The following is a 24,765-nucleotide window of genomic DNA, read 5'->3' on the forward strand; positions in this document are numbered from 1 at the left end:
GTTGAAGTGAAATAAAGGTTTAATGCAGGCGTTTAAGTAGAAGATCTCACACATCACAGTGCCAGATTAATATTTTCCCACTTCAAAGCTCGTCTGTTTCTCTTGATGCCGATATAAGTCAGATTCCTTTGCAGAGGCAGGTGTCTGGTTTGATCAGTTTAAATCAAGGCTTGTGAAACTCTGGGGGCAAGAATTGCTTCTGTCACAGCAGCGAGGCGTATCACCTTTTCAGCGGTGACATTTCCTCACAAATTAACTCTGCTGGGCTGTAGTAGGCTTACCAAAAGGCTCTTTGAGCTAATCTCAAAGCCAAGCATCCCTCTTTAGATTGCTTTGTTTCATTGTCCTCTTCTTAACAGCTCTTCAGCTCAGGTTTAGCCGTGGCCTAAAACTGAAAGCGCTAAAATTTAAGGAGGAGAAGGGCTGAAAAACCCCTTTGAGTGCTCTGTAGAAGGCTTCAGGCAGCGAGGAGCAGGTCCCTGTTGATGTCCTCTCAGTGGTGCAGCAGTTCCTGCGGCCCTGGGGGCAAGCAGAGAGGTTTGTGCAGCCCCAGCAAGTGTCACGGACCCTGGAGCACGCTGCTGGCGATGTCCCTGCTAATTCCAACACCTCCTTGTCTTATTTGGGGGAAAACCCTGAGGTATAAACTGGTCAGAACTGCTCTCTGGCTCTCCCAGAGGGAGCTTGCCTTGTTTACGATCCCCCTGGTGCTTTTCTCCGCTCACCCAGAAGCGAAGCCCACGAGTGCCTCTGGAGGGCTGCTTTGCAGGAGGAGCTCATTTGAAATTGCACTTGGTTTTATTCCCTGTCGTGATTGCCGTTGTCATTCCGCACTGTAAGGTCCCCAGCCCTATCTTGGAGGACAGAAATAATTCTTCTGCAGCAGGTAATTAGGAGGCTGACCATGGCAATCCCTCCTGGCGTTGCAGATCGTGCCTGTTTTTACAGAGTGCTGCTCTGTCAGCCGCTCGTCCGGCTGTCCTGACATATCGCCCTTAAAAAGTAATGAATGGTGGGGGAAAAGGCTGACTTGGGAGCTCTGGCTTTGGGTGAACTTGAGGAGCAACATGCTTAAAACTTGCAAATAGCCCTGTCCTGGAGGGAGCTGTAATTAGCAAATGGAACCTGCCACTTATCAGCGAGGATGCTTCGTCACAGCAGGCTGAGACATCCTGTTACTCATGAAGCTGGCTCCTTCTGCACCAGGCCTGCTGTTTTTTCTTCAAATCACTCTTTTCCTCCGCCTCGTCTGGTGCTCAGGAGGTGGTTTCCCAGCTGTGGAGCTGGGATGCAGGCTTAGAGAAGCATCATCTGGCTTTGTGCAGTTGTGTGTCCTCAGGATCTGCTGCGTAGCTCCTACTGGCGTGTGTGTGTGTATGTGTGTACGGGTCTCCTATAATTGCTGTAAGATGTTGCATTTCTCAGAGCTGCCTGAAAACAAAGCATACCAGAGGCTTTGTAAAAATCCCAAAATAACTTTGTGGGATGAAGCAAGAAATGCAGATTGAAGCAACACACTAAAATGCATGTGGGCACCCCTACGCCTCGCTTTCTTCTCTGTTCGGAGAAATTCAGGATCCGTCCTCTCCTACATGGCCAATTTATTTTTCCTTGGTTAAGAGATGTCTCTGCTGTGACAGCATGCCCCTTGCCTGCTTTCCTGCTTTTGGGGCTTTCAGCAGAAAGTCCTGCTGAGCTTCCACTGGCTTTGTAGTTTTTAAGCTTCTGTACCAAGAGCTAAACTTTGCTCTTCTTTTGGAGCTTTTCCACCTCTCCCTGCCCCAGCTCCTCAGCGTTGTGCAGAGAGTTAGCGGAGGTTGTCACCATCTGGATTGCCCAAAGAGCTTTGCGTTGGGAGCTCTGGGTTTGAACCACCCTTGTCTGAAAGGTGGCACAGCGGTGGAGCTCACCTGGGGTTCACTGTAGGGGACCAGCAGTCTGCCTTGCTGCATATAGGCACAGATCGCAGCTCCAACCTCTGCGAGCATAATTGCTGTGAAGCCTCCTGTTCTGAAGTTTCTGAAACCATAACGAAGCAGAAAATCAGTCAAAAGCGTCACTTTATATTATGATGCTTATAGATTTTCATCTCATGCGATTTCCCTGCTTTTTTTTTCCCTCAGTCTCCAATCCTTTAGGGTCTTTGGGTGTTAAGATTTCCCTAACAAAAAGTTCCCTTAACAGAACGTCTTTCATGAAGTCTGGGTTGTTTTCTGTTTTTTTGATCAAAGGCTCTAAGGGTTTTCCCACTTCAATCTGGCATTAGTCATCAAAATCTCTTTTCAGACAGACCACTGCCTGATGTTTCTGTCATAAAAGAGCTCAAAACCCCCCTTTTCCTTGAGGACAGAAGCGCTGATTCTTCCTGCAGCATCTGTCTGTCACATGCCGGTGGTTGAGATTTGTATGGCTGCTAAGTGAAACTTCGTCTGAAATACCTGTGATGCATCATGTTATTGGTGAGTCCTTTAGAACAAGCCCTGTTTTAGTAGGGGCAGGAAGGCTGCGGCCGCTTTCTGAGTTCATGTGCTCCTCAGCCTGTTTGTGGGGGAACGCTGCTGATTGTCTGCTGGTCTGCTGGAAAAATCCCCCCAAAAAACACACCAAAAATCAAGTGTCTGCGTAAGAGAAGTGCCCTCCGAAGGTGGGTGCAGGGGGATCTTTGGGAGCGCCGTCCCCCGACCACGCTCAGTTTCAAAGGACGTCAGGAGCTGCAAGAGCTGAGAGGGGGGCGGCTGTCGGTGCTGAAAGCTGGGGTGGGACAGGACGCTGGTGCTCCTTTGAAGGCTGATCGCTCTGAAATGAGTTCAGATTTTTCAGATACACCGTCTCCAGCTGTACCTGCTGCCGTCCTCCTTGGGAAGAAGACCCTCACCGACCGCCAGGTAGCCTCCTGCAGCTGCCCTCACAAAAAGCTTTGATGTAGTAGGCACCTTGCCCGTCTGTCAGCGTCAGCAGCCCCCCGAGAGGGAACAGCCAGCTCCTGGGTCACGGCATGCTTTGTCTGAGACCGTGCAAGATTCCCGTGGCCCCTTCTGATTTACTGTTTGTCTGACGCTTGGCATTTATTTGCCCGGGCTGTGATATTTAACCAGCTTGGGCAGCTTCCACAGAGGAGTGTCTCTGGCAAGCAGGCTGGTGTTTAGCGTCGTAGCTTGAAAAAAAAACCCAACGATTGTTGCTGTTGGATGGAGTTGTTGTGTTTGTGGCTGCAACCCTGACATTTGCAAGGTTCAGCACAGGTGAAGGAAATGTCTTGGAATGGCTTTCCTGCAGGCTCGATGGGCACAGCTGATCAAGAAATACCGGGCTTAATAAGATGCCAAAATCCCAGGGCTTTTGTCTTGCCATCATCCAATGCAGCACATTTTGTATTTGCCTTTGTTTCTCTGCTGGAGCTTTGAAGGAAAAACGATAGCTGGGAAACCTTGCAAGGCAAATGTCAGAGCGTTGCTTTTTAGCGGCGAGCCTTCCAGTTCTTGCGTGGAGAAATTCAGAGCTCAAGAATGCTGCTATCTCCCTGTCTGGCACCCGTAAATGTGAGCCAGCGATGGAGCAAAGGCCGGAGAATCAGCTCAATAAATGGAGAATGCTGGTTGCTGTGGAAATCTCTTAAATGCAGCTAATCTTGCCAAGTCTAATGTAGTGTTTAGGTGATGTTAATCATCGTAATAGGATATGGGAGGGAAGGGAAAGCTGGATTTACTGTATTGCCCCATCTGAGAAGCACTGGAGAGATAGGATGCTCCTTTCTCTAATGGTTCAGCAACGTCATCGCGAACATAAATTTGGGCTGCTTTTGATAGGAAAAATGCTGCATTCCTGAAGCTTGTGCAACGAGCATTTTTGGCTAACATCAGCTCTAGTATGTGAGTTAATATCTGATGCATCCTCTCCTGGGGAGATGAGATCCTGCCGTGTAGAGTCTGTGGGTTTGGGATCCCATCTGATAATCGCTGTCTGTGCCCGTCACCAGAGCCCTGAGCGCGCCGAGCTGCAGCGGGACCAAATTCTGGGGCAGGAGCCCTCGCATCCAGCAGCAAAGCCTTTATCTCCCTGCAGCAGCATCCTTCACATGCCGGTGTTCATCAGCAGAGATGCTTCTTACTGTTGACTTGCTTTTTTAAACTGTTTTTTCCTTCTCTAGCTCCAATCTCCGAAATTAGGCGTCCATCGTGTAGCTCAGACTACTGGGTCTGTCCGCGTGATGTCACTCCCAGGAAAAAAATCCACAGTGGGCTACTCCAGGAATTGATTTTAAATTTTAATTAGTTTTCAAACCGTTATTCAACTTTGTCATCGTTTTCTGTAGCCAAGGTTGTGTTGAGTTCCCTCGGTGTCAGTTCCTTCTGGGCTGGAGCTTGGTAGAATCACAGCCCGGGTGTAATGGCTTGGGAGCTGCTCGGCTGCACTAATTACCAGTTCTCAATTTATAGCCGTGTTTACCAACAGGTGTGGCCGGTTCCTACATGGTCGCATTCTGCCCTGTGCTGTTTCATACTTCTGTCCGTGATCAGGAAGAAACCACGCCAGCATGGCCGAGAGTTTCTTGGGAGCGTTGAGTAATGGGGGCGGTCACTGGCAGCAGGCAGAAGAAAATCCATGTCCCGGGCCTGCGCAGAGCCATGCGAGCGGTGTGAGGAGCCCAGTGTGGGAAGCAACAGCTTGGAAAAAAAAAAAAAAAAAAGAAGTTTGGAGCTTTTTGATGGATTCATCAGCTGAACATCCCCCTCCTGTGAAATGTGGCCAAGAGGGTAATGTACGAGCATGGGAATTGCAAGATGGAGTAGGGGCTGCGTGTGTCTTTGGCGCAGCAGCAGCAGCTTCGGGAGTGCTGCGTCCTGTGGTGATGCCCTCTGTTCGGGGAGGATGGTGATGAATTGATGAATACTCCGAGGAGGGCCACGAGGAAGATTAAAACGCCGGGATCACGAGTGACTGATGTGAGGAACCCTGCTTTACTTATCAAAGAGATGCTTGGGGGAAGGGAGCTCTCAGCAAATTGCCTACATGGGGAACAGATGTTCAATAATAGGCTACTCAGTTGAGCGGATTATGATATAATGCATCTGAGGCTAAACAAATCCAGGCTGGAAATAAAGCACAATTTAGCAGGGAGGGTAAATGACCACTGGAACGGTTTTACCAAGGCTTATGCGATGTGGGCTCTTGCTGGCACATTTAAAAGCCTTGATAAGAAACGCTCCCCACCCACACCCCAAAGCGTGCTGCAGTTCAAACATGACTTAATTTCGGAAAGCCCTCTGTCCTCTGCTATCCATGGGGTCAGCCAGCCACACACCCCAATCAGCTCCGGCCTCTTCAGACCATCTCCAAACCATCTTTACCTCGGGTCCTGAGGCAGGACACGCGCTTTGCAGCAGCCATCAGCAGCTGGTTGTGATTCCTCTGCAGGCCCTGCTACTGCCCAGCTCTCCAAATGCTGCTTGTGGCTCCCGTGGCCGGCGTGTTGGTGGCCAGCCCTCGCCCTCCTACCTCCAGCCCCTGCTCCGCGAGGTGCTGTGGGCTGCATGTCCCTAACTCCCTCTTGTGGGGAAATCCAGGCTGTGGAGAGTTGTAGCTTGGCTGGGGCAGGATGGAAAAGATGCTGGGATCCACCGCGTAAAATGATGTCTTCAGCAACAAAAATAAAAACTTGCAGGGTGCTGAAGGAAGATGTCAACGCTGCAACCCCTGGATGTATGGGGCAGCTCATGCCTTGGAGACTACGTCCGGCTTTCTATAGATAAAAGCTGGCAGCAATAATGCATTTTGTTCCGTTTGTATGTTTTTTAAACATTTTTTTCTTCCATAATACTAAGGGCCATGAACTCCGTACCTAATACATCAAGCGGGCAGCACGGGGAATGGTTCCTCAGCAGGTTGTTTTATTCTGCAGCACATACGGTAACCTCGGGATATGCATGGAGCTGAAAGCAGTCCTTTCATTTTCGGCTGTTAACATCTCCTAGTGCATTAGCACCTCCCGACAGGTGCCTTTCAAAGCCTCTTGACTTCTTCTGATCTTGGAGGAGCTCGCTTGAAGCCCGGGGAAATCAAAGGGAGAACTTCCGCGATATTATGTTTTCGAAGTGTTTTTTTTTTTTTTTTCTTGAAGCGTTGAAGGAGCCTGTTCGCGTCGTAGCTGGACGAAACAAAGAGCCAAATGTCTTGTGGAAGACGATTTGGGCGAAGGGGAGGATTGGGGGCCGTGGCAGCAGCCCTGACCCACATCCCGAGGCAGGAGTGGAAGCCTGGAGGAGCGCAGTCATCAGGCGGGGTAAGGTGGTGAGGAGGTCACGGGCAGGGTGGAGCAGGTTCACAGAGAGTCCTGAAAACCAGAAGAGCTGTATCCCCTCCCTGACAACGCCGCTGAGCTGCCGCACACAGCTGGAGCACAGTAACTATTTTGATAAACTTTTAGTCTATTGCTACTAAATGAGTTTCGTCACCAACCCCCAGTTCAGAGCCTGGAATGGTTTCTTTGGCTCTCGCGCTCGTAGTATTCCTACAACACAAACCTCGCTGAGGAATTGGATAAAGCTGCAATTACTGCCTGAGTTACCGAAGGCAGAGTCTTGCAGGCATGAGGATGCTTGGAAGTGTTTTGCGAGAGGAAGCACGGTGTCGCGGGCACATGATCTTGGCAGGCGGGAGCAGTTTCCACAGCATTGTTTTCTGCAGCAGAAAGAATCCATTGTGCATTTTTCTTCACTTCATTTTTTTTTTTTTTTTTTTTTTCCCCCCTCAGAGCACGGGCCCTTTCAGAAAGCCAAAGTCAGCAACACCATTTTTCATTTTCCCTAGGTCCATATTGAAACCAAAGGGCGTACAACACAATAGCTGCGACTAAGCCCGTGCAGCTTAAAGCAAAGCAGTGGTGGCAACGGGAGCTTCCCACCACGCAGAGTGAGCTGGGCACGAGTCTGGAAATGGGCTGCTGTCTCTGCTCCTCTCTCCTTCGTATCCATGCATGTGCCACTTCATTTTTTGCTACCTCCATATCTCAGTGGAGATGTTTCATCCTCGGTGGCGTGTTCCAGGGTGTGAATTTTTACAGCCACCTGCAGTGGTAGGGTCACCTCCAGCAGCAGCTTGTGGCCCTGTGAGCTAAAACCAAACAGCCTGTGGTTCTCCAGCCTGTTGGTCACTGGCTGGGGTGCAGGACACCTTTGACCCCACGGGGCCAGGATTCGCTTTGTGCTTTTTCCTTCCACCCTTCTGTGCAGATTTTGGCAGACTTCCTGCCGAAAATATTGGGAGAATCACCCTTTCCAGGGAGGCAGGACGAGAGCATGCTCCAGCTTTGTTCCCGGGTGTGCAGATGGCCGATGGTTGGACCACATCCCGGCACATTAGCACGGTCGTGCTGGTGGGTGAGCTGCTGGCCAGCACGGCTGGGGCTGCTCTTACTGGTGACCAGTTGGGCTGCTGCTGTAGGAACTGGTTTGCTTTGAATGGCTTCTGAAATCATGTTTCAGAGGTGTGAGCACGGGCTGTCTTCTCGCTTTGTTTTGATTTGTCTAGACTCTGGGAAGCTTGGGTTTCTGCCGTGGCTGGGCCCCAGTGGCCCGTCGTAATGGGTCAATTAGTGCAAACTGGTGGGCATGGGAGCGAGGCCTGGCAGCCGAATTTCAATACATCATCCCCTCGGTTCAGGGCATTTGCATATGATTTGCATTTTGGCCGAGCCCACGCATGTAAATGTAGGGCTGCATTGTTTCTCTTCTTTGAATGACTGTTTAATTAACTTTAAACTTAATTATGCAATCCGCCATCTGCCCAAATCCCTATAGTGCTGCCGTGTCACCGTCCTCTTCTGCCACGATACCCCCTTTCCTGGAAATTTACCTACTTTTAAATGAAGATAACATCAAATCTCCTACATCCTCACCACTTTAGGAGGACCCGTGGTCGTGTTGTAGGATCTCCCTTCAGCTCTGTGGCGCAGTCCTGGATTTTTTTGGATTGCGGTGCAGCACGGGAGCGTTGCAGAACCATCAGTTCGGGATTATTTGGGTTTGCTTCATCAGAGATCTTTATTTTTTTTGTGGTAAGGAGAACGTGCTCTCAGCCTTTCTCTTAGCCCACAGGTTGAACATTTGACATACTGCCTAGCAGGCTTATCTCCAGAAGGTCTTTGCTGCAACGGAACCTCACCGAACTGATACCGTATCTCCAAGCCTTTCCACTCCTAAATCTCGAATGAATTCTTTCCCATGACATCCTCCTTTCTCCCTATTGCTTTGTCTTTCATCTTGAACCTTGAACCACCGGCTTTATTTAACCTGTTGCTGTAAATGCATTGAGGTGGCTGTGGTTCGAGGCTCTCGGGGAGCTGAGCTCCCTCCGATCCCGAGCACGGGCTGGAGTGGAGCTGAGCTCACGGGGAGCGTGGTGGGTGGGTTTGGGTCCTGTTTGTGTTGCTGGGCCACTCGCATGGCATTTTGCTCGAGATGCCGTCCAAGGAGTATCCTTTTTCTTCCTGGTACAGAAGTCTTTCTCTGAACAACTACACTAACAGCTGTCTTTGTGTTTTTCCTTCTAAAACGAAACAGAACAAAAAAGTACTTGGCTGTTACCATTCGCGGGACATTTAATCTCTTAAATCCACAAAATATTTTTGAAAACATAAATAGCTGGTTGCTTGTGACCTGTCTGCGACCAGTGTTTTTATTGTTGTAGCTCGCGTTTGAGATCTCTCTGCTGGTGTTTGTTGTTTTTGCCCGTGTGAGGTCATCTGCTCCTGGATGTTGTAGTGGTCATTGAAGTGCCTGGGGTATGAGTTAGTCAGTTCTATGAAATGGCACGTACTGGATGTTGCTGGTGCATTAGAAGCTAAAAACAATATAACAAATGTGTTTCAGCTTTTGAATGTTGAGAGGGAGCTCTTTCGGAGGCCCCGTTGAGCAGCAGAATATATCAAATAGCTTTTACGTTGCCTGTTTACACCTAGGAAAGGGGAAGATGTGGGGATCCTAGCAAAACCTCCCCGATGTTAAGGCACTTTGTACCGACAAAATATGCTTTTGCTGGTAGAATTTGTTTGATTTTGGAGAAAGAAATGAGTAGTTGCCTGGTATAGCTGCATCAGCACTGGGATCTGGGATTTTTGGGTCGCTAGATGTCTTCAAAACCAGGCAGGGTTTCTGTAGGGTGAACTTTCATTCTGGGATTGTTAATGTTCCTGGTTACATATCAGCTTCCATAGTGAAGTAAAGTTGCAGGCAGGGCTTCTTGGCGGGTAGCAGAAAGCATTCGTTTGCTAAAAGACAGAATTTGGCTTCTAAAACTTGGTTTGCAAGCTCTGCCAGGAGTCCAGGGGCCAGCTTGCACTTGGCAGTTTGTGAGCTGGTGCTTGGGGTTGTGGCGTGGCTGGACTCTTTTCTTGTGGTCCCTACTGGGGATGGGAAGGAACACGCTTTGTTTAGCTTAACTGGGCTGAGACAAGAGCACAAGGCTAGGCAGGGGCTGGCGTTGGAGTAGTTCTCCTTGCCTTTAGTGGGTTAATCCCTGAGTTTTGGGGTGGGCAATGCCGGGTCACCATGGGTAGCCTCCGTGCCGTGCCTTCTGGCTCATGGGTGTATCCTTCCAGTGGCTTAGTAACTGCATAGCTGGGCTCTCTTGAAGAATTAAATGTCAGGGAACCTCTTGGAAGGTTTGAAGGAAATTGGCTTAAGTCATCCCAACGTGTCAGCTCTGAAGCGAACCATTGGAGGAACACGGACAAATATTTAGTAACCATGTGTTGAGAGCATCTCATTAACTGATAACAGATTGTTCTATTGCATGTTATCAGTTCTGGGCTACGCTTCTGCTTCTTTTCATGCTCATACTGACTGGATAAGCGATGGTATTTGAAAGATTCCTTTGCACATGCAGATCATGATCTAACACCAGGGAGCAATGGAAAATCCCCTTAGCGATGGCAGAGCCAGCAGGAGCGGTGATGCCCAGTCCTGGGTGATAACGTAAGTAGTAGGCAGAAGTATTTAGTGCTGGAAAAGTTCATAATAATGGGGGATATAGTTCCCTTCAACACCACGTCTTTTTCCTTAAAAAGGGACACATCGAGGTGGCTGTTGGTGGGGTGGGACCCCTGAACCCATGGGGCAGTTTCCAGCTAATGCCGACGTTTTGGCGCTCTCAGGTGCTCCTGTCCTTGCCAGGAGAGCTGGGTTGGGGACAGCTGGATGTGCAACAGGAGGTAAAAATGGCGAGTGAAAGTAGATGCCCTTTGACAGGAGCGGGATTGCCATACAGAGGTGACTATGTTGGGATTTACCTTGGGTTTTCAGGTAAAACCAGTTGATGCTGGATCCTGGCTGAGCTGCATCCGAGGAGTCATGCATGTGCTAATGAAAATTCAGTAAGAAACACTTTCCATCTCTGTTGGCAGTAGTCAAACAGCTTGCCACGTGTTAGAGGGCAGTTGGAAGCGTTTTAGTTTTGGCAAGTCTCATTTAGGATCTTGATTGTTTCTTATAGGAAGTAATATGCAAATTTTAGTATAATAATTAAAGACTCCCTGGCCTTGCTAAGTTCACGTTTAGTTGAACATATCAGTTGATTTAGTTGACCATCTAGTTGATCAACTGACTAATATAGATGTGAAATTAAATGTAGTAATTTCCTAAACCTAAGCTATAGAGCGATTTTGCCAGAATTATGTCAAAATAAGCTAAACTGAACCATCTAACCGCCTCTTTTCCTGTAAGGCTGATCAGATCATTCTGGGAAGCTGCCGTGTGCAGTTTTTTCCCCAAGATGAGATGAATAGATAGGCTGAAAGATCAAAAAGCTCTGTTGCACAATGTCGCTGCGCTGAAGTGGAGATGTGGTGAGTGGGGCTTGGGTTCTGGGTCCCAGCTGGAGCCAGCCTCTGGCTCCATCCCTTCTGCTCCTCTTGTGGTGCCTGCATCAGAGTAAAAAGGGAGTCACTGGTTGTGGGCCAGTCTTCAAGCCACCCACTTCTTGTGCCTCTCCTGCCATGAAGGTGGGAGCTGTTTGTTTCTCAGAGAGCTCCCTCTGGGCTAGATTTTGGTGTTTCCTTGCTGTGCGTGTAGAACTGCTGCCTCCTCCTTAGGTGCTCCTCTGCCACCCTTTGTAGGGAGCCTCCCTGCTGGGTATCTAGGCTGTCACAGCTAAAATCTCCCCCCAAGAGGACTTGAGGTAAGGAACAGTCTGTCCCCTTCCCTCAAATTGTAACTCCTGGTAATTCCTGCTAGCAGCATCACGCCTCTAGAAGTCCTGGGGACTGCAGCCCCAGAGCAACTCCGTGCCATCCATGCAGCCAGAAGCTCGTACCCGACCACCTTGTATTTGCTGTGCTGTGGGGGCATTCGTGTTTTGGGTTAGCACTGCATGCACTCATGCTCTGCACTCCAGCTTTGTGTGGTTCTGCACGTGCAGTTTGGTGCTTCACCACCCATTGGGATCCATCAACCACCCTCAGCTCCCAGCCTCTCCACTTCAGTCTCACTTCTACTGAAGTTTAAAAAAAAAAATTGTATGGTATTTGTTTCCTTATTTTTTAAGCCATCGAATATTTAATGCCTAGAATGCACTACTGCTTCGTGTGACATCTCCTTATCCTAAACTTCATCTTACAAATCACACGACTGTAACAAGGCAGAAAAAGCAGGCATCCTGCCACACCTGCTGCTGGAATAGAGTCGTACCAACTCCATCCCTGCAGTAATTTCAGGAAGGATATTCTCAGTGTACCCCACACTATCTATTGAGTTTTGTCAAGTTACGTTTTGCATTGTAGGATGACGTCTGTTTGTCCATCAGAATATTAATGCTGGGCAGCAGGAAAGCTCATGGTGAGAAATATTTCTAAGTTGCAGTGTGAAGGGACAGGTGTATAAAAGAGGGAAATACTGAGTCGGGTTGAAACAGATGGCAACCTGTGGTTTCCTTTCCCCTTTAAAAGGAGAAACACAAGCAGTGACACTGGTGGGGAATCAGAGGCGTTCCAGTTGAGTGCTAATTGTGACAGTTGTCTGTGGCTTTGTAACAGGGCTGGTTTTGTTTAGCTCTAAATGTCGAGGCCAACGCGGTCAGATATTTATCCAAAGTGGCTGCGTGTGAGCCGGCTTGCAAGCCAGCTCCGTTGAAGCACAACTTGGTCGTTGGAGCACATTTTTTCTCTGGATTCGTGTCCAAGCCTGAGTGAATGAAGAAGAAGACTGATGAAGAGCAAACCAAAGGCTGAGCGTTGGAAGTGTGCGAGTGCCTCTGGTGTCTCCTCTGGTCTGGTGTCTCCCCTTGGCACGGAGAGGAGCTGCTCCGTGTCTTGCTGTGGTGCACCGCTTGTGGCAGCAGTGGCCCAGGATTTTGGGAAGTGACAATCCTGGCAAGTGCTGGGACAGCTCTGCTCGGCCACCTCTGGCTCTCAGCTCACTTGCAAACTTACTAGATATTCCTGCATTTTAATTTTCTTTTTTTTTTTTTCTTGTTTTTTTTTTTTTTTTTTTTTTTCTCCAGCTCCTCCGTAATTACCTGCTAAGATGTAGCCTTCTCTTTACCCCAAGTTCTCTAATCTGTAATAGTATTTTTGGCGACTCGCTCTCATAGAAACAAGGGCTGGAGAGGACCTTGAGAGCTCGAGTAGCCTCCTGCACTACCTCAAGGAAAAAAACGCTCTTTCAGATGGGCTCTGACAGACGTCTGCCTCACCTATTTTAAAGGACCTCCAGTGGGGCAGGCTGCGTGACCTCGGTGGGTCTAGGGCCTTGCTTTTTTCATAGTTTGCCAAAGATCCTGCTTCCTGTTGTTTTTGTGGTATTTAAGTGAAGTTCCTTCATCAAAATGTCTCTGAAAAGCTTCTCCAGAGCCAGCCGTGTTGCCAATTCAAATGCTCTTCTCCTCAGATCCCTCCAGCCTCTGCTTTTATTTTAAGTTTCTGTTATTGAACCTAATCCCTTGGCCCTTAGGGCAGCTGCAAATCAGGCGTTTGCAAATCAAATGGTTTTAGTTCCGTGTAACGGGGTCTGCACAGGTAGCATCGCCTCTCGGGCACCCGTTGAAGCCTAAATCTGCAGTTGTGTTCCTGTCCTGTCACAGCTGCGGCCTCCCTCGTGTCCTCTGTGAGAGCACATGCAGGGAGTGTGCAGCGGCTGATCACGTACAGAGACCAGGCTACGCTGCCCTTATCCTTATCCTTACTCAACACATAGGTTCCCTCTTTATTTCAGCATCCCGTTCGAAGCTTCTGCTGTGGCATTTGATCATTTTGGTGGGCTGGCCTGAGCCAGCACCTCACGCTGTCCCGCTTCTTGTCTTGGTCTCTCTTGAGTTAGGAGGATCCCTCCCTCCTCCTGCTGATTTCCCCGTTGTTGTATGTGGAAGTTGCTTTGTCTGTGACCCGGTGAAGTAGCAGATTTCTCTTATTGTGCTGTATATTTAAAGCTCTCTGCTGAAGTAGTGTTTTGTTTACCCTTTCTTCCCGCTGCTTCAGCTTAATTCCATAAAGCGATTTCTGGTTTAGTTTTTGAAGGGTATTGTGCGTTTAAAAAAAAAAAAAAAAAAAGAAATTAAAATAAATTGCCTTGTAACTTGGCTAGCCCCTTAGCAAATAAGTTGGCATTGCACGTTTTCTGACTTGCAGGTACAAGCTTGGACCCAGGGAGCGTAGCCAGGAGGGGCTGGAAGGCAAAGCTGTGATGACATGTTCAGTATCCAGGTGGAGGGCCAAGAGGGCAGCTGCACGGCGCTGGGTTGCATTCCAATGTGCTGATCCGTGGAACAGCGTTGGCATACGCTTTGGAAGCTGCTGCTTGCTCTCCTGGCTGTAGGGAAGGGTCTGAGGTGATGGCAGGGAAGGAAGGGGTGAGTCTTTGCAGAATATTTTCATATGATCGTGGCCTGTTCTGAGCAGGCTGGGCATTCGGAGCCCTGGCATTTCTTTGCGGTGTCATCGTGTGCATTGCTGCCTCTGGTAGCTCGAAAGTTAATTAGTACAGGGTGGGTTGTTGTGATTTTTTTTTTTTCTCCTTTTTCCCTGAACTACGTAATTTTAAATGCAAGTTGCAGGGAAGTTGTATTTTCTCACTATTTGGGGGCTTAATGGGGTGGAGGCAGGGGCTTTGGAAACAGTTTAACAATTTCACATTTTATACGCTCTAATGAATTTCCCAGGATTTTGGAAGGGTTGTATCCAACTTGAATATCGTAATTTCCAGAGGTTCGTTTGTGCTAAAGTTGGTGGTGGATTAAGAGGCACGAAGAGCCAACAGATTACAAATGAGCTAATGAAGACATCGTTTCTTTTGGATAAAGAGCATGACTCACAATTGTGACTTGTACTGAAGCACTGCAGACCATGAGGTTCATGAGGACCGTGAGTTGGCAGTGGGCTTCTTCCCTCTGTCCTCTGTTATTTCAAACTTTTGTTTGATTTCAGGTGCAGAAAAGAGAGGGTTTGCAAGGACCAGAAACAACTCTGAATCTGCAAGAGCTCCACAGAACTTCGATAGGAAGAGACAACTTTCTGAATCGCAGACAGAAACAATGAGCAATTCAGACAGCAGAATAAATCCTAGACAACTGGGAACTCCCAGAGGTATTAAAGAGTGCGTACATGCTTCAGGAATAAGCTGCCTTGAAGCATGTGCTAAGCGCTATTAAAAGATGGGCTGGGATGAATGCTCTTAACTCTAAAATAAGCTGTAAAAGGCTTAATTATTTGTAAAATATGATCATTCCAGGATTTTCGGTGCTCTGAAGTCGGGTGCCAGTATTTCTAGGCAAACCCTTTGCAAAAAAGTTCAAGCTCGAGTACAGAGCCCTTGTACAGCTGCTGTTAAGATACGTAGATAAGTTTGAAGGACAAGATAACTCTTACGAATTTCTGTTTGCAGGAGGATCCTATGCTGCTGCCCCGACATCAAGCGATAGAAAGAATCGAAATAAACCCACCCGAGGGAGGAAGAAGAGTATATTTGAAGCCTACATGTCAAAGGAGGATGTTTCAGCGGGACTGAAAAGGGGAGAGCTAATTCAGGTGCCTAGAACATAGAATGACCATGCTCATGTGATAAGTCTGTGGAAATCACAGGCAATTGTTGGAAGTGAATGCCAGCTAATTGCATGACAGGGAATTGATACACCGCTTGTACCTGCTTTCTCTGGAGGTTCTAGAAATGGGGTGAACCTTTTTACGACCAGCTGCAGTACAGTTTTTGATTTGATTGCAGATGTTCTGTAAAATTCCGGATCTACAGTCTCAATGAATTGCAGGGATGAGCTGCTAGCCACAATAGTGGTTGTTGTGGAGACTGTTACTTTTACCAATGACAATCAAAAACATAGCAGATGCTCGCAGCCTCTATCTTTGTCAGTGTAAGTGAAAATGAATAGCCTTAGCAAGATACTTCTTGCTGAAATTCCTCACAAAGTCATTAATTAGTCCTTGGCAGTGAGGTGCAGATGCCTTTTCTTCCAGATGTACTCTTCTTTTGTCAATCTGTATCTACCAAATCTTCCCAGAAGTCTCCCTCCCACAAAAAAAGGGAGATATGCAGGTAATGCTGTGGTCCCTGAGGTCTCGTGGGGCTGTACTTACCACAGCATTACGGTAAAGGGTTATAAACTATGATACAGCTGCCTAAATTAATATCAAATGGGCATAATTTTCTATGTGCTCCATTAAGGTCATAGGGCTGCCCCAACCTCTGATGACAGCATGGTTACTGAAGTGAGGCACAGATAGTAGATGGAGCAGAAGAGCACATCACTATTAGAAAATCAGTTGCCTGTGTCCTTTTGGTTATTTGCCTTGAACAGCTAGCAAGTTCCCATTTTTCAGATTCTGTGCCCGTCAAAGATTGGAGTTGTTGCTTCCATTTGGAGCAGCACAATTGAAGCCATAAGTAGGCAGCAAAATGTGGGATTGGACCTGCCATTTCTGTGATCCAGCTTACCCACAAGAGTTTTGCATAAAAGCAGGCAGGACTGAGGTTCACTGAGGTGCAGGAGAAGAGGAGTCTCCTACAACAGCAGCTGTAATGGTCTTCATCATGATGTAATGCTCAAGACACACCCTGCACCCCAGTGAGGTCAGATTGGCTGGGGAAAAGGCAGGTGGAAGTCAGCGAGGGCATGACAGACACTCATGCTGAGGCATCATTTACCCAAACACCCACTGGTGCACTGACATTTAATTTGTGTTGTAATGCTGGCGAGGTTGATATTTTCAGAGCTGCAAATGGCATTACCTACCTTTTTGTTTGATTTCTTATTATAATTGTGTAGTAATTCTTGCATAATAACATAATGGTGTGATTTCTGTTGTGTTTTGAGGATTCCACATTTAAGATAGCCTAATTCCCTCCTGAAGACCAATCTGATCAACTCTTAGCTTTCAGAAAAATGACTACACAGCATATCCCTGCTAACTATCAGTGTGCCCCTCTGGGCTGCCCAGGCTCCAGGTCAGTGCCTTTTTAAAAAATCTCATGGGCATCCACACTGGGAAGCAAATGGTGAGGGAAGAAATGGCAGCCTTGAGCTGGGACTTCCTCTCATTTGATTTGAGATGGCTGCAGTGGCATATAGCAACGACTAAAGGTTTTGCTTTACCATCAGGAGTGCTTTTGGTACCTGTTTGGTAATGCAGCCTGACAGCATTAAGTGCAAATAAGAGTGTGTAGACTGCTGGGAAGGTCGACTGCAGCTGCAGATGAGGCACATCAGACTATGGCTAGCACCTGAGAATCCCAGCGGGGTACTAAGTCCCATGAGACCTGTGACTGCATGTTATCTGGCAAAAGAATCCCCAATTCTTGGAATTGAGTGGTGTCTACTCCAGGTCATGTGCTGTGTGACTCTAAGAGTCATATGTACTTTCTTAGGCTGTAGCTGTTTTCCTTTCACCCAGTTCCATGTCTCAGGGAAACAGCTGAAGCTCTACGATTTGTATGTAATCATTTAGGGCTGAGTGTCACATCATGGGCATCCTAGCTCAGTATCTCTCATTTTTTACTCATTCATCCTCATCATCTCATCAAGACCATTCATCACTGCCATTCTGAAGGGGATATGTGAGATCTTGAAAGTACTTTTAGTGAATGGACAAATATTCAGCGCTGCTCTGTACAGTGGCAAGAGACAGTCAATAAATGCCCGTTGCATTAATCCCCAAATGCAGGGCATTCATCTGGCATGGTAGCCTGCAAAAATGCTCCACAAGAACCTGCAGAAGAAACGAAACCTACTGGCCTGAATATGATGGTCCTGAGCAAGCTTGAGTGCTAGCCAGTCAGAAGCACCACTCTGAGCAGGGGAGTCCCCTGGAACATCCTGGAAACACTTCTGGGTCTGGCTGGTGTGAGAACATCAGAGGTGTCTTAGAGAGGAGAGGCCCTACTGTGAGCTCTGAGGTTGCTGCTGTGCCCTGGCAATGGAGCAGTGCAGCTAAATGTGCCTGAAAGCCCAAACTGCTGGCAGATATGGGAGATCTCTTAGATGAAACACAAGTGCCATGAAGATTAAGCAGCCCTAAATAAGGAAGAACAAAAGTGTATCTTTATGGGCACCGATGTCTGTCAATAGTAATAGTCTTAATGACTTCTGGTACCGTATCTGACATAATTCAGTTTTCAGTAAGCTGCACGGAGAATTGTGCCCTGCGGGATTCGTGGATTCATTTAATCAAGGGACATGTGCAGAAGTGTCCTTCCACAAGATAAGGGGATCTGAGCACAGGTGCTTAGCAGCGCCTAGGCTTCCCACTTCCCTGCCCATAAAGCTGTCTGCAGTGAGCAAACACCAAGCGTATCAGGCTAATTGCAATCACAGAGGCTGCTCTGAAGGCAAACAAGATTGAATAACTTCTGCGTAGTTACGTAAGCGGATGGTGTTGGCCGTGCACAACAGATGAAGTCAGGTTGTGCATTAAGGAACGTTGACCCAAAGGACCGTGATCATCTTGCGATGCGCCAGCCAGAACCTCATGTCTGCTCCACGCCTCCAGTGTCTCCCAGACCCTCCCTGCCGGGCTGCTGGGGTCAGGCGGAGTGAGTACGCACCATGCAGAGGCTCTTGGGCTGTGTTGCCATCAAGAGGATGTTTTTTTTCTTGGAGAGCTGTTCCTTTGTGCATACGGATGCTGGGGTTTCCCTGATTTTTGTGGGTTATTTTTTCCACGTTGGCCTTGGTAGCAGGCAGGTACTTGAACCCTGAATTTTTTTTTGTTTAACACACAAAAAATATTTTGAAGCATGTGTGTTACAATACCTCTTACAATCTGCTTGATTTGAGGTGCTTGAAGCTTAGTCTGAGTATTGCCTGTCCTGGTTCTAGCAGAGGAACTTGAGAAATCATGACCTTTTTGTATCTTGCCGGAGAAAGTTGAGGTTAGAAACTTTTTTTGGCAACTCTTTGTGAAGCTGACTGGAATCATCAGAAAGTGTTTTAGAAACCTTCCTCCAAACCTTTTTCTTCCTTTTCAAAACAAAGGCCCTACTGACATAAAAACACTGATAAATATAGCAGCTATTATTTGTGAGCTATTGTAAAATAATATAACATTAGTGTGACATCATGAGACTCTGCAGCCAGATCCTCACCCCCGAATACACATATGAGAACAGTTGTTCGTTACAGATGGGGAGAGTGACTGGTTCCAGATATGATATCACAGCGTGAAATGTACAACATTGTAAATAGGATTTTCATAGGCACAGATAATAGGGCCCATCTGCTTTCTAAGATAAATTTTGGGAGTTCCTTGCTTAAAGGAAAAGGCTGAAGTATTTTAATGCTACATGACGTAAGAATTCTAATGCTGATCATAATTAGGCAGTGGTGCATATAAAATACAGAGAAACCCACTAAGCTGTAAGCACGGTAACACATTTTTGTGTGTGTTTGCCTGAGCTGTGCGTCCGTGTTCATGTAGCTCCTTTGGTGCCTTCTGGGCCACGGGCACAAAATGTGATTTTTCACGGGCATAGTGGGCATTTGCACCTGGCTGATTGACAGCTGTCCCAAACTATTCAGCTGGGTTCTCCAGAGTAACACAAGATATCCCCTCGTCTGCTTTGTGCTGTTGGGTAGATGCTGGCGATGGGAATTATTTGACTCACTGTCAAGCAGAGCAACCACCCGTGTTCATTTTCTCCTTTCTCTCCATAACAGCTTCTGTTACTAAGAGAGTGTTGGTTTTGATAGCTGATTGTGGGAAATAATGGGGGAAAAGACCATGGGGAGATTTTTGTAAAGTATCATGAGGCATCAAGTATCCCCATGGTTGCTCCTAATGTGTTTTTTTTTTTTGGTTGGTTGGTTGTTTCTTGTTCTGGGTTGTGCTTGCCATGTGGCTAGTGTGCTCATTAGTATTAGTTACATAAGGCAAAAATTAAAACATCACAGCAAAGTACTCAAATAATGCCTCAAGAATATAGAATATACAGTGCTAGCATTAAAACTTAAGCAAACTTAAGCAAATAAAAACAATTTAACCAAACTTAAGCAAATAAAAACAATGAAAATCTTCCTAAATCTGCAAATTCCTTTTCAAGGCAGCAAAACTTTCACATGTAATCAGTTTTATTTTCCTGTTGTCTGAGTGTTTCCCAGAATAAAAAAAAAATAATTCCTGGGAGAGGTTCCTATGATTGCTTAACTCAGAAGCACAAATGGATGGAAACTGCTCATACAACAAATTGGCTGGTGTTATTTCAAATACACAGATGGAGAAAGTTTTAACTTTTCATCACAAAGCAAACACCTGCATGAAGGCAGCTATCTAGTTAACAAAGCTCTATTTCCATAAGAATTAAATACCGTCAGTTTTAACTGCAGCCACCTGAATCTCAGCTCCCAGGACCCTCTTAGGATGGGAATCACACTTGCATAGCTTGTGACTCCTTGTTTGGCTCTCCCTTTCTCTTGGATGGGCCTGACTGCGAGGAACTGCTTGGTTTACTTTGGAGGGATGATATGAATTTGTTGCAGGTGATTTGAACTTTGAGCTGGAAGGTAATAAAGACAAAATGGACAGATGAGAGTTTCAAATGTGTTTAAGATAGACTGACTTTGAAAGCGTTTAAGCAGAATTTAATGCTCTAGACCTGAAATGTTTGGTTTTAGAAAATTATTTTGATTCATCTATGAAAATGTTCTTTATCATGGAGTTATTGCTAGTGTCTGTCTGCAGGAACTGCCTAAACAGCCAGAGCCTCAGAAGGCTTGCACCTGCTGCCATGCAACCTCAGCAGGTCAGCTTTTCCCTTTACCTCCTATTCTCCAAAAAAAAGCAAAGCCAACGCTCTCCTTTTCCAAAGCAGGGCAAAACAAATGGTTTCGATTGTCTGATTTTAAATGAAGTTGGTGGATGCTTGGCAGAAAATATGTGAAGGGAGCAGGAGGGCTTGGATCCTGAGTTCATCCAGTAGCAGCAACAGCTAATGATTCAACATCTCTTCCATGACAGACTGTAGTAGATCAGCTTAAGCCTATCATGAAACTGCCTTTTGGCTAGAAATTGCTTGGATGCTAAGTTGTCAAGACCTGAAATGTATAATGGAAATTTAGATGTATCTCTCGTGTTTCTCAGTAGATGTATTACCCACAGCTCTCTAATTTAACTGATCTTATATAAAATTAATAAGATTCAGGCATAATCTTTCTCCTTCTCTTTTTTTTTTTTTTAAGGGACCCTTGAGAATAAATCCTAAGAAGTACCATGAAGCCTTCATTCCATCTCCAGTAAGTGTAATTTTATAACGCTTTAAAGTTCATAAGTAAAGGTGCATTAATACAGGAGTTATGCTGTGTATGAAAGGTCACTCGGAGGTGAATGTGTTGGAATAAATGAACATGATCTGGATTTTCTTTTAAATCAGATATTCCCAAACAAATTTTGTTTTTTCGTACCTCAAAGAACTACTTACTTGTGCCGAAACTGGGGATACCACCGGGTCCCACAGACACCAGCTGAACTCAGATTTGAGGACCACCACATAGCGTAATTGTAAACCCTCACTTTATGGCTACAGAAGTTTTATAGTCTTTCCACTGATTTAAGTTAATCTTCCCTAAACAAATATGCTCTCCATTTTCGATCTGCTGCATGAGCTAATTTGAAAAGTCATTCCAGAAATAATATGCGTGATTCTCTTTCATGTGCACGCTTTTGCACTAACTGTATATTGGTTGGCTTAGGATGTACTTCTGTCACACGGGACTGGTTTGTGCCTCTTCTCTCTTCTTTCTTTTATTTTTGTTTTTTTATTTTTGACAGAAAAGAGGGGCTCTCGCAATTTCAAGGACTTCCAGTAAGGAAGGTGACATCACAGCTGGCACAGTCAAAAAGCTTTTTATCTGGAACTGACTTGGTCAAAGTGTTACTATCAACGAGAGAGAGAATTTCATATTAAAATGTTTTGTTGGTGTGGGGGAGAGAAGGCAGGGCCTGCACCAAGGCAGTGAGACACTGACCCTGTTTTTGCCCCTGCTACTGACAGCACTATTGTGCTGGAGCTTGTACTCAAAGCCTTGAAATTTGTGGCAGTGTCCGTTCACTTTATTCATTGGAGATAATGTTTTGGAGCCCCCTGTGTTAGAGAAGAGTGGTGTTACAGAGGTGGAGAAAGGTCAGGGGTGCATGAAGTAGATTAACGTGACCTAGAGGAAGTACGGAGCAGCTCTCTAGTACATCAGTAAAGCAGGACTGAGTGTGTAAGTGAGCAAGGAACTGTGATACTTTCTTTATGGGTGGCCTCAGAGGTGTGATAAGTGTAAGCTGTTAAATATATTCTCTGAAATTACAAAATACTTGGTTCAGTGTGAAATCCAGCTACTCCTGTGAGTTTAATTGCATGTGAAGCTTTACCCTTAATTGCCCCTGGTGCCTTGTGCAGTAAGATTGCCCGCTGTTCTGCAGGGGAAGGTTAGCTGAGGTTATCTCACTTCTCTTTCTACTTTATTTCTCTTTGTGGACCTGGATCCTAGAATCTGCCTTGTCCTGCTAACAAGCAGAATCACACCCAGATAGAGTTGACTGGCTGGCGTGGGCATGGTCCTCTCTTCAGCGGATGCTTTAGGAAGCTTATCGGTCATATAACAGCAGTGGCCAGGGAGGGTAGCAGGAGGGTTTGCAGCCTTAGCATTCTGCAGGACTTCCCATCGTTGCCAGATGCTGCAAGAGCTACAGCTGTGAAAAATCACCCTTTCTCTCCTGCTGTTGACTCGGGCACTGTACCCCTTTCCCTTCAGCTCTCATTTGGCTACGGCTTCATGGAGTTCAAATGCAACAGCTGTTCACCTTTTAACAGCAAAAGTCCCAGGGTATTTCTTGCTGCAAATGTGCTCTGTCCGTCTCATTGTTGTGTGAAGAGTTGAGGCGTAGGTCCAGAGCCTTTCTCTTTAAAAAAAACCTCCTGGAGAATGGGCATGAGCATTTAAATCTCTGCCTCCTATCTTGTGCCATGGTGTGATGTCTGAAATGATGACACTGTCAAGCCAAAGAACGGTACTTCTGAGCACGAGTGGTGGAGTGTATCTTTGGCTGGGCTGTGTTTGTGGAACATTTCTAGAGCAGATGGAAGGGTAGCAGATCTTCCTCTTGTCTGATGGAGGCAGTGGCACCTGCCACTGATACTCACAGGTGGCCACTGAGTAGTGCCAGTGCCCTGCTCCACTGCACCTGGAGGGCGGTTGAGATTTTTGCAAGGGGTTGTGTTCTGATGTAGTGTGGTTCCATCTTAACTTTGTTAGTGATCGGAAATGCCAGCTGTGTGGAGCTCAAGACAGTAAAGGAAAAAGTGGGATATGCAAGGTTCTTGGAGGTATGGAAGTTCATCCGAGTCATGGGCCTGGAGCTACAGGAATGGTTTTGCCCCAAGGCAAGAAACAAAGCTGATGGCAAATCTAAATACACCTGTTGGTGTAGGCACTGAAATTGACTGCTGTAAAACAGGTGTGTGTATGTATGTGTATATATGTATATTAACTGAGAGTGGCTGTAATTCAAGATCAGGCTCCTGCACAGTATGGAGATGAAGCTTTAAGTGGTGTGACACATCAGGCACTTTTATACAGAGTAGAGGAAAGGCTCTGCCTTCCGTTTTCTTGGACACAGGAGAAAGAAAACAGGAAAAAAGTGTAGAACAATCATCATGAATACCAGCTTGTGTTTGTAGTATAGAGCAGCTGCTTGTACAGACAAAAAAAAAAAGGCATTTTCCTTAAAAAGTGACTTTGAACTTTTCTTTTTATACGTGTAGTGGATTTAGGTAAGGAGCTTGGGCAGAAAGAAGGGGGTGGGGAGAAATGACGAATAAGACCATGTGTAAAAAATCTGGCTTTTTTGAAAAGAACGGTTTCCAATTTGAATTATGTTGGTCCAAGAGGCTTTGCAATTTTTCTGCATCTTGTCATGGGAGGCAGCTTTCGCACAGCTGTTGAGCTGCTGCTGCTTTTCTTTCTAAGAGTAATTTGGTCTCTTGGAGGACGGCCTTAGTTTCACATCATGGCAGGTTTCTGCCGTTTTATTGTTTTGGTATCTAAGCAGAGTAAGATATTTGTGATATTAAGGCTTCATGTTTTCAGGTTATAAAAGAAGTTTTTCTTGGAGACTGAATATACTCGTAGGTCTGATTGGATTTACTTGAGCATTTGAGATTCAGGAGCGTGTATCTGAGAAGGCAGTGAAGTTGTGATGGAGATTTTAATTCCTGTGAGGCTGTTTTTTCATTGAAGGACAATGAAGTTCTAATCTGAAGAAACGCATCCTCTTTTTTGTACTTCAAAATGATGAAAAGTTTTCTCTGTAGAAAAACTGTGGTGACTGCCCACGTTGAAACTAAATGCTCACATTGTTTGACACGTTCATGGTACTGTAAGCAGATGCACGGATTTCTTCATATACTGAATTATGGGGGAATAGGAATGAGAGCAGCAAGAATGCTATAGGTAATAAATCAAAAAAGACAAAATCAGCAAACCTTTAAAAATTAAAACCTCCACGTTAGCATCTTTGGAAAACTTCATCTTTATTCACCCCATGAGGAAAATCTTCCAATCCAAATCTAGATGAGCAGAATGCCAAACATGTCTGGCATGGGTAATCAGTGTCTACAATTAGTAGAGGCTCTTGTGCAAGGATGTTAACAAAGAGTTTTGTGAGAAGGTGTCCTAACATGCCTGTTACAGTAAATGATCTTCTGGCTTGCACTTGGCATCTGTAGTCGTAATTTTTTTGAATCTGTTCTAACATTAGTTACACCAAATAATATATGTGGAATATATGGTGTTAGTTCATTTAAAGAATAAACTACATCCTCAGCCTCTGTCCGTGCCACCTTCACAGACTGTTTTGCTTGTCCTGCACTGCTTGTCCTTCCTCCCTTGCTTTCCCATCTCACCCAGGAGAGCAGCAGGCAGCTCTGCACGGGGCACATTGCAGGGACTGCCTTGTAAGCATGTTCTGTGCAATAGCTTTTGCAGTGCTTGAACTGGGAACTTAATACTTGAAGAACTGCGACTGCAGAAAACTCTCTACCCGTTCCCAAGAGTAATTGTAGAGGAACTAAACAGAATTTGCAGACAATACATTTTGAGGGCTTGGCTCTGTCTTGTGTAAATACTGTGCAACTACTGTGCTGGCACATACTTACGAAGGAACTTATTTGCTGAAAGATATTGCATATTGAAGAGCATCTGGTGAATCCATTTCATTTTTGTGCACCACTGCAGGATGTTTGTCTCACCAAGGTGTCTTTTTTTTTTTTTTTTTGGATGATAGTATTTTAA

At 46.1% G+C, this 24,765-nt stretch overlaps 1 protein-coding gene across 4 annotated transcripts in view; it reads left to right on the forward strand.

Annotated features, from left to right (window-relative positions):
- Window positions 1-24,765, forward strand: part of DIS3L2 (DIS3 like 3'-5' exoribonuclease 2) — a 188,836-nt gene that overhangs the window by 5,707 nt on the left and 158,364 nt on the right. Inside the window, exons 3-6 of one of the 4 annotated variants that reach the window (XM_084528891.1) lie at window positions 10,151-10,216; window positions 14,411-14,569; window positions 14,868-15,010; window positions 20,665-20,718. In XM_084528891.1, coding sequence (XP_084385017.1) covers window positions 10,151-10,216; window positions 14,411-14,569; window positions 14,868-15,010; window positions 20,665-20,718 — 422 coding nt within the window. Of the gene's footprint in view, window positions 1-6,172; window positions 6,281-10,150; window positions 10,217-13,695; window positions 13,837-14,410; window positions 14,570-14,867; window positions 15,011-20,664; window positions 20,719-24,765 lie in introns of those variants that run through there. The other 3 variants (XM_084528894.1, XM_084528893.1, XM_084528892.1) reach the window with 3 other exon arrangements.

The sequence above is a fragment of the Aythya ferina genome, assembly GCF_964211825.1.
Source record: "Aythya ferina genome assembly, chromosome: 9".
NCBI classification, from domain to species: domain Eukaryota; kingdom Metazoa; phylum Chordata; class Aves; order Anseriformes; family Anatidae; genus Aythya; species Aythya ferina.